We start from the raw sequence: 15,845 nt of genomic DNA on the forward strand, positions 1-15,845 counted from the left end.
TTTTGTTGTTTATGTATGCATTTTGTTTAACATTTCAAAATTTTGTTGTTTATGTATACATTTTTCATTATAGGTTCATACACGCATGAGCCAAATCACCAAGGCGCCTAATAGGTTCATATGAACCTACTAACATGGAAGCTACGCTGGAGCTGTGGAACATTCAACACACGACCGAGTTATATTTGGTCTGTGCAGCTACATGGTACAGGTACTGCTGAACTGGAAGTTTTTACTAGCCCTACATACTAGAGACTGAGAGAAGAGATCAGCAAGTCAGGAGAAACAAGTACTCCTTCACATATAGTTTCACGGCATACCATCTTCACCTCACAGATGATGGCAGAACTCTACACATACAGAGACTAGCAAAAAACTCCAAATAACACCTACAACTGGGTGTAAGCAATCCACATTGTCATAGTAAACACGAGCCATCTGTATACGCCACAGTGACATGTTTAATTAGCAGCTGGCATCAGCGAGCATCGACCTCATTGCATCCTGCTTGTTTTCTCCACAACCTCGTCGTCTTTCATGTACTTCTCCTGCACTGCTGCTGTTGTAACCACATGTTAAGGAAAATTACTGTGCAAGTACTTGGGATGAGCATTTCATGGCCAATAAAAATAGCAGGTAACACAGTGTATACTCTAGCAGTACCACGCCTATATATTGAGCTAGAATATTAAATTCTCTGCATTGCAATCTACTCCCTCCGTTCCTATGAATAAGGCACGCACACATTCCAAGACGAACTTTGACCAAATGAATTAAGCAACAATATCTTGCTTATATAGTAAATAATTGATATTGCTAGATTCGTATTGAAAAATACTTCCTAATGATACCAATTCTATATCAAATATTTCTTATATACAAGGATTAATTCTTGGTCAAAGACAAATCTGCAAGTATTATTCATTGGAATGGAGATAGAAGTAGCCATATAACATGTAAAAGTTAACTAGCCACACCTTCATGGAATGTAAAACGACAAGGGCTGCAATTAATGCCTATACATGCCAGACAGGTGATTTAAACAGTGCACTTCTCCAACATTAAAGGTATCATATAAGCAATGGACAAAAGATTGTTCAATAAGTTGGTAGAAGACACAGTAAAGGATATCTGTAGTAATCCCAGTCAAGAGGTGCAGCTGCAATTTTGCTAAACTCAACGGCACTGCTGTCTATAGTTGAAAATATATAGCCATTGCTCTTGTCAATCAACTTCACAAGATTACCCACACTTTCCTTGTCCTGGAGGCAAAAGTTGTAAGAATCAAGACAACATGGAACTGAGTTGGAATAATCACGTCTTTCCAATACATACCTGGATGTCCAAAGTTGTAAAATTGACTAAGCTAAAATCATCAATCACATCACATAGCTCTTTCGTAAGTTTCCTGTCAGCAAATTAAAAACAATGTTATAAATAACCCAAAGTATAAAAATAGCAAGTCATGGTTAACACAATGTAAGTATAATAAGATCACCAACAATACAGGTTTTGTCGTGAATGATATAAAGGTTACCACATTTAAGGCCTCATGACATTTGGATATTTGATACAGCATATGTAATTTACTGACGATGCATGAGGTCATCTAGCACTTCTAACTCTAACTGTCTAAGCACATTACTACATTAGATCACTATCTTATCTGAACAGGGAGAGCTATACAATTTCGTGCAAGTACATTAATTGTAGCTTAAGAATATTTTTCAATCAAAATGGGAACATAATTGTAGTAAGCACTGTGTTTGTATTTCCTTTAAGTGAATTGGACATACCAACTAAATCAGTAAGTGTTAAATGAACATTATCAAGCCCGGACTGGTTGTGGCTTTCAATAGGCACAGCACAGATTGCATGCACGCCTTTCCGAGGTATTGAAATTAGGTGGTTGCTGTCAAATTACCTGTACTTAGCAGAACGAGGATCTTGATCAAGATGGTGTTGCAAATAGGACAGGTCTTGCACATCAGTGTAGAAGTCAAGGTTGAACGCTGAGAATAAGAAAATAAGTACCAACTACGGTAGAAACATTTAATCAATTAAAATTAGCCGCAGACAAGCACAATACCTAAATTTCCATAGTTCTCAATGAGGTCAATCTTTGACAAAACATTGATGTGCGATAGCTCCAAGTGTAACATCGTTGATAGTGAAAGCAGCAAAGCACTCACATACTTCCCAGGATCACAACATAAATGGGCATCAACAAGGTGCACAACAGTAAGCTGCATAATATAATACCAAGAAAGAGTGAGTAATGCAATTCAATAGCACAATAAGTACTATGAATAAAATTGAAAAACAAATGTACCCGCAAATTTAGCTTTTTGATGAGTTTATTGATGATGTTCCTTGCATTCGTGTGAAGGGAGAAAAGTTCCACTTGCCCCGGGAAATCAAATAGCAGATAGTGATCTGCAGTAACCACGAACCTTCAGCTAGTCATAAAGGAAAATAATACAAGCTGCACAGTATTGATGTGTAGCTGCTCGATAGTCCTCAACTATCATTTTAATGTTTCAAAGGATAGCTCAATAAAAAGTCGAATATTACAATCTGGGCCCAAGATGATTCACATTTCTAAGTTGGAATAAGAAAGAAGGTTCCCTCCAAGGTAAACAGCAAGGTGAGTTGACAATTTAAAAAGCAGCTCAGGAGGTAATGTCCACTTAGTAGTTTATCTATCAAAAAATGCACAACGATGGTTCCGTAATTTTCTGGAAAGGTTCTTCACTTCAGTCTACTTTCAAGCAATGGGGGAGCCACGTGGCTGTTGGACTACACAACATTTTGGCAAAAACTTCATATATTTAACATCACAACTTTGTACTTCTGGCTCCACTACTGCTTCCGAGCACTTCAATGTCAAAATAGATGCGGTACTTTAGTTATGGATCGAACTGGGTATATCCTGTTTTGGTATCCAGTAGACATGGCTACTCTAAAATATGTTCAATAAGGGTCTTACAGCCGAAGGATTGTATTAGAGAAAGGCAGTCCACACTCACCTTCAATAAGAGGTTTCAACTTTTCTTCCAGCCAGTCAATATTCTTCTCCAAGTAGTCCATGCAATACACAAGCCCTGACAAAGATATCAACAGCACAACATAAGTAAGCATAGAAACAAAACCAGAAAGCTTGATTCTTGAACAATGGATAAACCTCCGTTAGGACCAAGCGAATGCTCAGACATGACATCGCTAAGTTTTATGAGGTCCTCAATGTTGATGGCACATTCATATCTGGGTACCACTGTCAAGGTCACATCTTGAGTGTAACTGCAGAGCACCATGGCAACATATGGTAACAGAACAAGAGAAAAACAATATATCATTTCAAGGCTCGAAGAGCAAAGGATACGGCAATGCATCGTTTGCAGGGTCGAGATTGATAACTGAAACCTTCCTGCGACCAACAATCAAGCAGAGAACCTTTTTAATTAGTAAAATTGCAAGAAGAAAAGGTCTGAGAGCACCAGAACAGGTCACACCGGGAGCACTGTCATGCAGGTAAAACTATACAGCTCGCCTCATTCTCCCAAACATCAGACAAACCCTTACAGCATACAGTAGTACACTAAACTGAACAAAACACAATGCCCCAAGCATTGGAACACAAGAAACAGTAGGACTGGAAATAAGGAAAGCAGCTTGCAGTGATGGAGTAGTGGTTAGTTGAGAGCAAGGTGGCAGTAATCGAGTACCTTCCGATGAGGGAGAGGAACTGGGACATGCCGTTGCAGTAGGTGGTCTTGCCGCAGCCTGGTGGCCCGATCACTAACTGTCCGAACACCATCTTGTCTTCTCCCGACTACCTCCTGGTACCAGAGGCGAATCTAGATGGTGAAAATTGTGCAGGCCACTGGCGGATCTAGGATTATAAATCAGGGTGGTCCATCTTTAAAAAAAAAAAAATTTGGCACAAACAAACCAATGTAGACATACTAGCATATAATGTGACAATAACACTATGATCTTACACATATATAGTAGTTCACAACATTTCATAATTCAGTTTGATTTTTGCATAAAATAGACCTACATACCTTCAAAAGCTCAAAGAAAAAACTACTTTTGATAGGGCTTACGCCTTGTTATGGCCATGAAAGTCTCAATTACATCTTCTTCATCCACTTTGGAGAAAGTATCTCTCAATATGTGGATACACTTAATTGGACATCAATCCTAAATTCCTAATTGCTAAACAATCCATTATCCATCTTCCATCATTTTACATTTAGACATAACAGTGACAAAAATCTGAAATTACCTAAACGGTTGGAGGATGAACTGGGGGCTGCTCAGCTGCTGGCCTGCTGCTGGCCTTCTCCACGCCGCCGGAGCAACGTAGCCGGGCCGTAACGAACGCCGGTCGATGGCGCCGGCGGCCTCCCTGCTCGGCTGCTCTGCCTAGGGTTCAGGGGAGGGGAATTGGGGAAGGGCGGCCGGGACTGGCTGTTGCGGCGGAGGCCGACGGAGGTTGGCTGGAGGGTGGAGGCGAGCCGGCGGCGAGGGCGCGAGGCGGGCGGGACGGCGGCCGGCGGGCGCCTGGGGCGAGGTGGGGGCGCGGGGCAGTAGGGCGACGCGGTCTCGGCTCCGTGCCTCCTGTCGCTGGACGCTCGTCCAAGTCCAGACACGAACGGGTTTGCACATTGAGCCCTGGGCTTTTCATTTTTTTCATACATGCTATATGGGCCGAATCAAAATTCCAGGGTTTGCTCGTCCCGGAGGAGGAAGAAAAGAGAGGACACGCCGGCGCCGCACACCCCCCAGGACCCCAGCCGGGTGTGTTGGGCCGGCCCACACTGCTTTTCCTTTTCTTTTTCTCATTCGTTTCTTTCCTGTTTCTTATTGCGTTTTTTTTAGAATATATATGGAGATATAAAAATACTGAAAAATATGAAAATTTTCATGTTTTAGAAAACTTTGAACAGTTTCTAAAACCAGAAAAAATTTCATATGTGAATAAATTCTAAATATGAACAAATTTAGTAATTTAATTTTTTTCAGATTTGAACATTTTCAGATTTTAAAAATATTTTAAATCTGAACATTATAAAAATTATTTTTTCTGTGACATTTTTTAAATCTAAATATTTGTTGAATCTGAATATTTTTAAAAATCTAGACATTTTCAAACACGCGATTATTCGCTTCGTGGCAAGAAGAGTGTGTTTTTTTTGCAAACACGCGACTATTCCCTTGAGCCTGCACTTTTGCGATTGACGGTTGCAGGTTATTGGTGTACTCGCCTCCCTCCACCACTGGTTATGGTGGATCTTGTCGTACCACAGCTCGCGCAACGCTTACGCAAGCTTCGATGGGTGCGGAGGACCATGCCACCGCAAGAACGAGTATGCTTGGCCCTCAGCCTGGCGACCACATGCGAAGAATATGCGGTCGGTGTCATCGGCGAAGATCTTATCCCACGCCATGTATCGGTGCATGATGTGCGTGTCGTCATAGCTAGTAGTATTTTCGATGACTAAGAAAGACGGTAGATGGTGAACTATTTCTGTTTTCGGGGTTGCTACAAAAGAAGATGGTAGTATGTATCTCGCTAATATAGTCGGTGGAAGTCACCTTAAAAGAAGACAATTTTCCTCTCGTAAAAGGGGCGACGGGAGGTGAAGTAAGTATATTTTCTAGTGTTGTTGTAGATAAACACGGTAATATTTTCTCCGGGTAAAAGAGGCAGTGAATAATGGAGTATTTATTTTCCTTAGCCAATGTAGAAGAAAGCAACATATGTGTTCCAAAAACATAAATATACTTTTTTAGTGTATGTATTAGTATTTTTTTTTTTTTTTTGCATAAAAGAGTCAATGGACGATAACATAATTATTTTGAAAGTACGCGTGTGGAGAACTAATACCATAGAATTACCGGTCCTGCCGTTGAAGAAATATTGTTGAAGACTTACCACCGAAGAGGTTGAAGAGTAGTGTAAAAAAATACCACACCTTAGAAGAAACATTATTTAAGTGATCGCCGAAGAAGAATTCCGCGTCCATGAAGAACTAACGCCGGAAAATACTCCCCTGTACCAAATATGAGGTTTTTTACAATAAATTAATGTCGTAAATTAGGGTAAAAAAGGTGTCGAATATTAAGTATTTATTGTTCAAATTCAATGTAGAAGAAACCAACGTATGTGCACCCGATAATAATAATATTTTTTAGATTCTGCATTAGTATTGTTTATTCTGGATAAAAGAATCTACGAATGATAAAAGAATTATTTTTAAACAGTGCGTAGGACAAATGCCAGAGAATTACCATTCATGCACTGTTGAAGAAATATTTTGGGAAACTACCATCGAAGAATTATGCACCGTCAAGAAATTAATGTAGGGTAATCATAGTCGGACTACCCTTGATGTTAAAAAGTAGTATAAAATATACCATGGTAATGCGTTGTTGAATAAACACTATTGAGTAATTACCGAAGACGAATTCCTAGCCCTCAAAGAGTCTACAAAATCTACTCTGTATTCACAAATCACTATTTTTTCTTGACAAAGCTGAGGATTTTTCTAATGATAAATTAACTCCAAAAATTATTTAAAAAATCTGTCTAAAAAGAAGAAGCCCAAGATACTGTCCACGCACGGGCACTATTTACCCGCTCATGAATAGTGCACTGGAGGGCTGCGGTTGCGGCAAAAACTCGCAACCTTTACATATCTAGTATGTCGGGTAATTACAATCAGACTACTGTTGATGTTGAAGAGTACTGTAATTAAAAAATAAAATGATGGTGTGCCATCGAAGAAACACTATTGAGTAATTACCAAAGACGAATTCCGCACCCTCGATGAATTAAGGCCTAAAAATTATTACCGAAGTTAAAGATATCACAAATCACTATAAAAAGTTTGGCAAAGCTGGTAATTCTACTAGAAATTAATGTTGGATATTATTTGGAAAAATATGTCATAAACTTTCAACCTTTACTTATACTACTCACTCCGTCCGTAAATAGACGTTTTAAATTTGTTAAAATTTAGACGTATGTACACAGGGGCAGGTAGTATTATTATGTGCACATGTGTCTACATTTTGTGATTTTCTAAATTAAAGAAAAAATGAAACCAAAGAAACAACAATAGAACTCGTAGCAAAACAAAGCCCAACCGGTAAACTCACCGCCATGCTGTCTCTCCTCCCCTTTCGCTTGCCGTCCCCGATTGCAAGCACGCTCCCCAGCGCCGCCTCTCTCCTCCCAGGCCTCGCTAGGATCCCCATCCACCGAATCCCGCCGCGAGCCAGCATGAGCGCTGCGGCCGCCTCCACGCCGGAGGCAGCGACGTCCGCGGCCGTCGGCGAGGAAGCGAGGAAGGAGGCCGAGGACGTGGTGGTCCAGTACGTGGTGCTGCGGCGCGACCTGGCGGACGCCTGGCCGATGGGCAGCGTGGTCACGCAGGGGTGCCACGCCGCCGTGGCCGCCGTCTGGGCGCACCGCGACCACCCGGACACGGCCGCCTACTGCGCGCCCGACAACCTCGACCGCATGCACAAGGCATGTTCGACGTTTTGCCTCACTCCAACTTTGTGCTTCCTTGCGCTTTTCTGCCATCTTCAGCGTTTTTCTTGCGCCTCTAGAAAATGTCAAGCTGCATCGCGCATTCCCTCGAACGACACTCTATGCGTTTGCATATCGTTTTTTCCCACATACTCCAGGTGAGCTGGCTGATTAGCTCATGACGCCATTCAGCTTGGAGGTGCTTCCTGACAGAAACTACAAAGCCTTAAACAGCGAGATGGTCCTAGGACGTCTTGGAAGTTGGAAAATCTCTGACTGGCAGTAGTAACCTCTCCACCAGAGAAGGTGCTTCTGATGTCATTAGATGGTCCTAGTCCATGAAACAAATTTAGAAACACAAAATGAAACTATTTTGTACCAGTGCTTAATAGGCCCTTCATGATCGAGGAATTTTTTTAAAACTTGAGTAGTTTTACCCTGAATTCAATACTTTCTTGTTACGCCCTGATGGGGTAATATTATTATACGTAGTTGCATTAATCATTGTTTTGACCCAGAGAACTTTTTGTAAATAGGTAACACTGGAGGTGAAAGGGGAGACACAGCTGAAGAACCTGGCAGAGAAACTGGAAGCAGCTGGTGTCCGGCACAAGCTGTGGATAGAGCAGCCTGAAAACATCCCGACTTGCATTGCCACAGCACCCTGCCCAAAGTCCCAGGTGGCTTCATTCTTCAGGAAGCTAAAGCTTTGTAAATGACTGAAGAATACTCCCAATCCTGTTTCTTGCCCTATATGAGGATCATCAAACTTTGGAAACCATCAGCTTTGTTCGCGCTGCTGATTTTGGTGTCGTGGATTGGCATTAGTAGCATTGAAAACGCACATTTTGCGGCCTTGTATTGTTGATACCTGTTTGAGTTTTGGATCAACTGGTAGTTCCTGTTTCAGAAATGGATGTACTAGTATATTGGAGTATCAAGTAATAGAGAATGAATGATCTTCAATCAGAATTTACCTCTTCAGTCTTTGATGATTCCGGGCAATTTTTAGCCAGCAAGGAGGGTTTTTTCTCTAAGGAGACGGCATGAAGGTAACTTGCTCTACTATGTTGATTGTGGATTGCTCAAAGCCTCAAAGGTGACAAGGTGAACACATAAATTCAGATAAATTTGAAGTAACCACGTACCACCTAGTACTTCTTATGTAGCTGAAATGGCACTAATCACAATCCTTGTAGGAATAGATAGCAAAAGTGCCATTTTTCATCATGTAAGTTGGCAGCGATATTGCATTGTGCTGCCATCTTAAATATTATAGTTTTCGATTGACAAAGTGAGCAGGATATATCCAAAGCCCTCAAACTTTATGTTTATTCAACATCTAGAGGGTTACAATTCTTACTCAAAATACACTTCACTTACAAAAGCATTCATAGCGATAAAAGCACCCCTTTAGTCTGTATGTACATCAATGCCCTACTGTACTACTATACATTACTGCATATACATACCTCTTCAGACATATGTACACACCTGCAGAAACAGCAGGACCTACGAGAATCTCATCTGAATACTTGAAGGAGCAAACAACATACAAACATGTTATCACATTTAATGATGCTTGGGTGAATTCCTCCGAGGCGAGAAGAGCCGGCGAGGCGACAGCATGGAGAGAAACCCTGGCGACCCGACGCCGTTGAGCGTCCGATAATCTGACATCAAGAATCCCTCCGAGTTGTCATGGACACTCTTGCGACCAGGGGTCATAACACCCTTTCGACCAGGCGTCATATTCATCCTGGCGGAGAAGGTGTTATACTTCACCAGCTGCCTCGGCAGCCACCCCTTCTTCTTTTTAGCGTTCACGCCAGTGCCGTTCATCCTGGCGGTGAGGTAGGTGCGCATGGCGTCGAGGCTCTGCTCGATGACATCCATGGGCGGGCAGATGAGCGGGTTTCCCACCGCGCTGAACTTGTTGAGCTTGGCCAGGCAGCCCATGGAGTCTGGGAGCACGGAGATGGAGTTGTAGCTGATGTCGAGCTCCCGGAGCGAGGTGAGGAGGCCCAGGCCGTAGGGCAGATCCCGCAGGAAGTGGAAGTTCTGGCTGACGTTGAGCACCTCGAGGTTGACGAGGTTCTCGAGGCCATCCGGGAGTGAGCGGAGGCAGTTGAGGCGCGCGTCAAGGGCCCGAAGAGACGTCATGTGGTTGGTGGAGAAGGGGAGGCTGGCGAGCTTGTTGGAGTTGACGGAGAGCTTGCGGATGTTGTGGAGCTCGAAGCCTAGCGTGTCCGGCAGACCCGTCAGCTGGTTGAAGTTGGCGTTCAGGTCTTCCAGGGCACTGCACACATGCCAACGTCGCACAGGTTAGTCAAAGCATTATTTCCTAGTTTCCTACCCATCTCTTAGGATGTTACTGTCTATTGGTGAGTGAGTGAGTGAGTGAGAACTGTGGGGGTGGCGTGCTTACCGGCATTCCTCGATGGTGGATGGCAGGGACTCGAGGAGGTTGCCGGAGACGTTGAGGACGCGGAGCTTGGAGAGGCAGCCGATGGAGTTTGGCAGGGACTTGAGCTGGTTGGAGCGCACGTCCAGGACCACCACGTTCAGCAGCCGCGCGATCATTGACTCTGGAATGCTCTGCAGTTAAATAAGATTGATCATGTGAGGACGTGAGCCCGTGAGGCTGTCAAGGGGCATATCCTTAGGAAAAATGCTTTAGGACGTAGACATTGATGTATTATAGTTTGACAGAGTGAAAGAGCATAGAAGATTGCCACTGGTGATACTATATATAGTCCTGTTGAGTACTAAAAGTTTGCCATGGAGTACATGACAGAGCCTTCATGTGTTAATAATAGGCTATGCTTATCTTGAAGTTAACTTATCACTATATATGTTGCAAGCAAAAAAAGAAATGGCACTGCCGTTTCCAGATACGCTCTTGCTACAGACGAAAGAAGAGACAAGGATGAGAAAACAATGGATGCAGAATGGCAAGAAAAGGTCTTGCTGATACTTTGATACAACTATCAGATTAGACGAACTGTGGAAGAGGCCAATAAAACATAGTTGTGACTTGTGAGTTGTGACACAAGAGAAGGTAACAAAGCATACCTCGAGATTGTTGTTGGAGAGGTCCAAGGTGGTGATGTGGCCGAGAGACATGGTGATGTGTGGGATGGTGTCCATGGACAAACCACTCATGTCCAGCTTCTTATCCTTGAGCTTCTCCTGATCATGCTCTACATGTTGTGCTCCTCCTCCTGCTGCTGCTCCGAAACCAACAGCTTTGAAATGGCCATGCCTTGACCTCCTCTGATCTCCCATGTCCGCCCTCATTGCTCGCAGCTGCTGGCTTCTTCTCCAACTGCAAGAAATTAGTTTGGGCCGTTGGTAACATATCAGATCGTGGAGATGGCTGACGCACCACCAGCTGCTAGCTGCAGCCATATTGTATAATTAACGCCGGTGTACGTTGAACAGTACTATGCAACTAATTTAAGATTGAGACATGACGGCCGGGGAGACTCGCCTTAACAAGGGCACACAAGGACGACGGCATTAATTGCATGTTGCAAGCAGAAATATTCGACGGAAAAAATTTATTATGGATTGTGAAGTAAGGAGGAGGAGGTTCGAGAGATCGATTAGTCGTAGCTTATGTGGTAGAGTAATATTTCTCGCTGTAGCGTCTAGGCAGCTAGCTGAGGCGCCTAGAACCACATGAACTTTCTTGCCATGATTTGGTCAAGGACAAGAAAAGCTGGAAACGGAGGCTAGCTGAGGGATACCACTCCCTCCCACATATCCAAATTGAAGAAGAACGTTGGAACTTGGAGCCAAGAGCATTTAACAACAAATCCAAATTCGTAGTTTGCTTGATATTTAGCCATATATATAGACAGACGCTGAAGCCCACAAGCTCTCCTCTAATCTGCGTCGCTTAACAGCACTAGCCGGAGCTAATCAACAAGGAGCGACTAATTCGCACGCAAGAAACCACAAGAATCAGTGTCTTCTCGGAGGAAAATGAAACTAAAACGAACAGCGAGCAGAGATCGAAGAGTAAGCAAAGCATGCATGCAAAGAACTTAAGAACAGCATCTCTCTCTCTCTCTCTCTCTCTCTCTCTCTCTCTCTCTCTGATGCAAAGCAGGTACTGGGATGGGAGAGAAAGATGCAAACAGAAAAACAAAAAACAAAAAAACGACCTTGAACAAGAACATCGCAAGCAAACACAGTTGAAAGCAAAATGAAATCTCACCTGAAGAAGGTGCTGCCCAAACTTAGCGCGCAGCTCCGGCCAAGGAGCTAGCTAGGTAGCAGGCAAAGTAGGAGGGAGCGAGGGGGAGCTAGCTGGAGCGGGAAGAGCTCGAGGAGAAGCGCCGTCGAGAGGTTGAAGAAGGAGCTGAATAGCTGATGACCCCTTGTAACCAGGAGAGGTGTGGCCTCATATATAGGCAGGTAGAGAGGGAGAGAGAGATAGCCGATGGAGGAGCTGACCCTGCGAGCCGGTCCTCCAATCTCTCCACACGGACACACGGTGTACGATCCAGTGCGCGTACGTAGCTACTGGCCTGATTGATTATCTGTATATAACTGGATTTCATACGGTAGGAAATACCATTATACAGTATAAGTTGAGAATGGTAGCAGGCGCCAACGTGGCGCCATTGATCTGGGTCTCGGCCGCCACGGCACGTCCGTACGTGTGGTACGTACCAACCGGCTGGGCCCACAGATGATCCTTGGCACATCTTCCCTTTTCAAACTTCACTCTCTGCTTACTGTTTGGCGTGAAGGCTTCTCTCTCTGCGTGTTACTTGCCCGCTTGGGCGGCTGTGGTTAATTTCTTGGTCGGTCAAACACATTGGAAGATGGGAAAACAAACGGTGGAAGATGCCAAGAAGCGTTGGAGCGCAGGCTTTGCGGCCAGCGAGGTCAACCCAAGTCCCAACCGTCTGGGCTTGCAGCAACATGTTTCTGTCAAACTTTTTTTAACGGTATTTCTCAACGAATTGTCTTTTATTCTAATAATCTCCACAATACATATTTCGTCAGTCATGTAACTACATGAAAAGTGTGGTTAGTTTTCTCAAATTGAAAACTGGGCAGACAAAAGTTCAAGCTTTAAAATTGGATATTGGTAATTAATGAGATAAAGTGAAATGTAATAGAAAAGTTCCATAACTAGAGCCAATTCTTGTGTTTGTTATGGAGAAGGAATGGAACCAATTGATTCCTCTGAAGAGAATATCCCCTAGATCTAGATACATTAGTTCCACCGGATGGGTGAAACCTAGTGGAACCGCTAGCTAAACATCGCTGACCAATTGATAAATTTTTTTTGGCCAAACCACACCGACCCGCATTCTCTCTTGTTCTCTTGTCTCTCCATCCCCCTCCCCCCGCCTCCTTTCTCCAGCACGCGGCGCGGCAGCAACCGAAACATGTGAGGCGATAGACCAGGCAAGGAGGCGGCTAACATGGTAGCAGGCTCGGCGACAGCCACGGGAACCAAGGGCTTTGGCCGTGCTCGCAGGGGCGGCGATGGGAGTCATGCAGGTCGGTGACAATTAGGTGCATCAGCGGTGAGAATCTGATGGCCCCTCCCAGTCGCTTCAACCTTGCTTCCTTCCTCTCTGGTTTTGCAAGGTTAGAAGAACATGTGCGACCCTTCACTGTTTAGTTGTTGCCCACTCCGATTTTGATACAAAATAGATTAATTATGGGCTAATCTATGAAATGCTTAGCAATGCATGGTGATATATGTTGCTACCCCATTTTTTCAACATGTTTTGTTCAAGAATTCTAGGAAATATTGTGATGTCTTACTCATTATTCATGTAATTATTTGGATAATATGTGTATTGTAGTTATTTATGATAGAATACATGCAATCTAGATGGAAAAGGGGATGGATTTTTCGAAATGAAAAGGGGATGGATAAAAGGAAAATGATGATTAGGGAGCTGTTTTCTTGTGTGTTTGCTGCAATGTGTGTTATGTTTTATGCTATGATTATGCGTATATATTTCATAATACTTGTTGCTGAAAATACAAACAAGATGCCGCTGAAATTTTGATTGCCATGGTGTTGCATGTTAGAGGCAAAATCACCATGGCAATGAAAGAGGTTAATAGAAGGCCATTCATTTCACTTTTTCTTTTGTCCCAACCAAACATGAAATGGAGCCATTCCATTGCACTTTTTTGTCCAAACCAAAAAGAGAATAGAGCAGTTCTATTACAGTGGAACATAACCATGACATTTCATTCCACCTTTACCCCATTACAAAACACACCCTATATCTCTCCTTCCCCTAAAGGGGTAAGAAGGTTGAAGTGGACTTATATTCGTCATTATTTGATGTATGACTATTTCGTACATGCATGCTCATCACCCCCTCCCCTCGTCTTCCCCCTATCTCTGTTCCCCATTTAACATGCATCCGAGACAGTTGACGGCAGCCATCGGCGAGGCACATCCACAAGCAAAAAAAAGAGGTTATATATATATATATTCTATCTTCAAGGTATTTGTGGTATACTCCTCTTTTTCATTTTACACCCTTATCGTACATGGTAGTTCCTCTCGTGTGTGTGTTGAATCGTGTTCTCACTAACATAACACACTTAAGGACAAAAGATGCACATGATAGGTCCATTTTCTCTTCAAAGAGTGTGTTCTCTCGAGTATGTAAGTACATTTTTGGTTACCGATTTAAGGGGAATATTGTGTTTTATGATGATTTTAATTTTAATGCAAACCTGTTTTTTAAGGTTATGAGCTTTCAAGATGAAACCCCATCATTTGGTCACCGCATCTTTCCTCTCTCAGCCAACACTATCATAATCTTGGCCTTCCACCAAAATCTATCATTCTCTCATCTCCTCTCTCCACCAACATAATGCAATCTCTGGCAAATTAAGTCTATGTAGCGACAACGAGATCATTGATGTGGGCATTACCCATCGGGTAACCGAAATTAGTCTACCTCCTTTGACCCAACAAGGGGCCAATGAGGATTACCTTGATCCAAGGTGGGCTCATACGTCGATTACAATAGAGAAGACTTACATGAAGACGGATTCTTGACGAACAAGACAAGAAGATGTCGATAAAGGAAAGAATAGATTAGATCTTAATGTAACCTAGTCGAGTTCGGATAGGACTCTCGGGACCCGGCCTCCTATATAAAGGCCAGGAGAGGGCCTGCCGAACGACAACACACGAAACCCTCACAATCTAGCAAAAACAAACCCTAGAAATCTTGCCTCTCGGCGAGTTCACCATAGTAGTCTATCGGCTGCCCCATTGTAACCTATTTTACTCGATAAATCAAGATCAGACAAGTAGGAAGTAAGGGTTTTACCTCATCGAGGGCCCCGAACCTGGGTAAATCTCTCTCCCTGCTCGTTTGGTATCCAATGTCTCGTGTTAACCTGTAGGATTCCGTCAACCCTAAGCCCCTCATGGTGGGCACTGCCGAGGAGCTCCCTCGTCAATCATCTTCTCAAAAGGTGGCGTGTTGGCTCAAATGTGGGCATCCTGGTTGCATGGTGTTATGCCCCCTCCCACTAATGTGAGGCTAACGAAGCTCCATTCAGTGGCAGTGAAATCCCTCATTCACCCAAATATTGCCGTCTTGACCCATGCATGATGTGGCTTGTTGGATGGTTAGATGGAGGGTGGCGTCGGTCCCGACATATGGTGAACTACTCGTAGCCGATATGGGTTTTCTTTCACAGTGGTCTACGTAGGGCCAGAACCGAAGGCGGACAGTGTGTCTCTGGTGTTAAGTGGTGATGCCGATGTTTGTTGGCGGAGCGGGGGTGGTTGTTGGCATCTTCCTTCGCAGGTGAGAAAAGGCAACTGCCATCTTTGTGGTGGTGGTCATAGCCGAGCATATGCTTCTTTGTCTTTTGTCTACCTCTGCTCCGGTGATCTTTGGGTTTTATAGTCAAGGGCGGGACAAAATCTATGCTCGACAGTTGCTCATACTGACCAGGGCGACATCAGTAGGTGTTGTATCCTCCTTGAAGTCATTCTCATATACCCGACTGAGCTAAACCTTCTCCTACTCGAGCATGAGGGGCAATAGGTTGCGGTGGTTGGTGTCTTCTCATCTTTGGGTTATGTGATGGGTTGCCCCTGAAGTCCTTGTTGTGATAACTTTATGTGTTGGCCTTCCATTCTCATTGGCGAGGCTTGGTAGGGACACAATGCTATGGTATTGGACTCAGCTCAAGGCATGGGCCTATGGGCACAACACACACTATCGGTGATGCATCCTAGACAATGCTTTTATGATGTTCAACTGAGTTTTGTCGTCCA

General features: G+C 43.7%; 3 protein-coding genes across 4 annotated transcripts; 1 reads left to right on the top strand and 2 right to left on the bottom strand.

Annotated features, from left to right (window-relative positions):
* Positions 1-212: 212 nt before the first annotated feature.
* On the bottom strand, positions 213-4,653 carry LOC127336319 (GPN-loop GTPase QQT1). 2 transcript variants are annotated; one of them, XM_071826726.1, is made up of 11 exons: positions 4,292-4,653; positions 3,726-3,839; positions 3,383-3,427; positions 3,185-3,264; positions 3,030-3,104; positions 2,333-2,436; positions 2,090-2,246; positions 1,925-2,012; positions 1,336-1,408; positions 1,131-1,262; positions 213-563 (listed from the first exon to the last, which is right to left on the bottom strand). In XM_071826726.1, exons 2-11 carry the CDS (start codon positions 3,815-3,817, stop codon positions 495-497), a joined length of 915 nt encoding a protein of 304 aa, XP_071682827.1. In that variant the 5' UTR covers positions 3,818-3,839; positions 4,292-4,653; the 3' UTR covers positions 213-494. The 2 variants fall into 2 exon arrangements, with proteins under 2 accessions (XP_071682827.1, XP_071682828.1); XM_071826727.1 differs by having other exon boundaries at positions 3,726-3,892.
* Positions 4,654-7,130: 2,477 nt separating this feature from the next.
* Positions 7,131-8,518, top strand: LOC127336318 (uncharacterized). The gene is made up of 2 exons (XM_051363116.2): positions 7,131-7,543; positions 8,083-8,518. Exons 1-2 carry the CDS (start codon positions 7,175-7,177, stop codon positions 8,263-8,265), a joined length of 552 nt encoding a protein of 183 aa, XP_051219076.1. The 5' UTR covers positions 7,131-7,174; the 3' UTR covers positions 8,266-8,518.
* A 336-nt stretch (positions 8,519-8,854) lies between these two features.
* LOC127336317 (plant intracellular Ras-group-related LRR protein 1) lies at positions 8,855-11,953 on the bottom strand. The gene is made up of 4 exons (XM_051363114.2): positions 11,772-11,953; positions 10,622-10,874; positions 9,975-10,144; positions 8,855-9,845 (listed from the first exon to the last, which is right to left on the bottom strand). The coding sequence occupies exons 2-4, from the start codon at positions 10,844-10,846 to the stop codon at positions 9,119-9,121; spliced, it is 1,122 nt and encodes a 373-aa protein (XP_051219074.1). The 5' UTR covers positions 10,847-10,874; positions 11,772-11,953; the 3' UTR covers positions 8,855-9,118.
* Positions 11,954-15,845: the final 3,892 nt, after the last annotated feature.

This window comes from Lolium perenne, chromosome 2 (genome assembly GCF_019359855.2).
Source record: "Lolium perenne isolate Kyuss_39 chromosome 2, Kyuss_2.0, whole genome shotgun sequence".
NCBI lineage: Eukaryota > Viridiplantae > Streptophyta > Magnoliopsida > Poales > Poaceae > Lolium > Lolium perenne.

Excerpts from the sequence above, each read along its gene's own strand:
- LOC127336319 (XM_071826726.1), bottom strand. The coding sequence starts at position 3,817 with ATGGTGTTCGGACAGTTAGTGATCGGGCCACCAGGCTGCGGCAAGACC. Across the intron at positions 2,437-3,029 it reads GTTGAAACCTCTTATTGAAG|ATCACTATCTGCTATTTGAT; the intron begins GTGAGTGTGGAC and ends TGGTTACTGCAG. Across the intron at positions 1,409-1,924 it reads CCTCGTTCTGCTAAGTACAG|GAAACTTACGAAAGAGCTAT; the intron begins GTAATTTGACAG and ends ATTTGCTGACAG.
- LOC127336318 (XM_051363116.2), top strand. The coding sequence starts at position 7,175 with ATGCTGTCTCTCCTCCCCTTTCGCTTGCCGTCCCCGATTGCAAGCACG. Across the intron at positions 7,544-8,082 it reads ACCTCGACCGCATGCACAAG|GTAACACTGGAGGTGAAAGG; the intron begins GCATGTTCGACG and ends TTTTGTAAATAG.
- LOC127336317 (XM_051363114.2), bottom strand. The coding sequence starts at position 10,846 with ATGAGGGCGGACATGGGAGATCAGAGGAGGTCAAGGCATGGCCATTTC. Across the intron at positions 10,145-10,621 it reads TCTCCAACAACAATCTCGAG|AGCATTCCAGAGTCAATGAT; the intron begins GTATGCTTTGTT and ends ATTTAACTGCAG. Across the intron at positions 9,846-9,974 it reads TCCACCATCGAGGAATGCCG|TGCCCTGGAAGACCTGAACG; the intron begins GTAAGCACGCCA and ends GCATGTGTGCAG.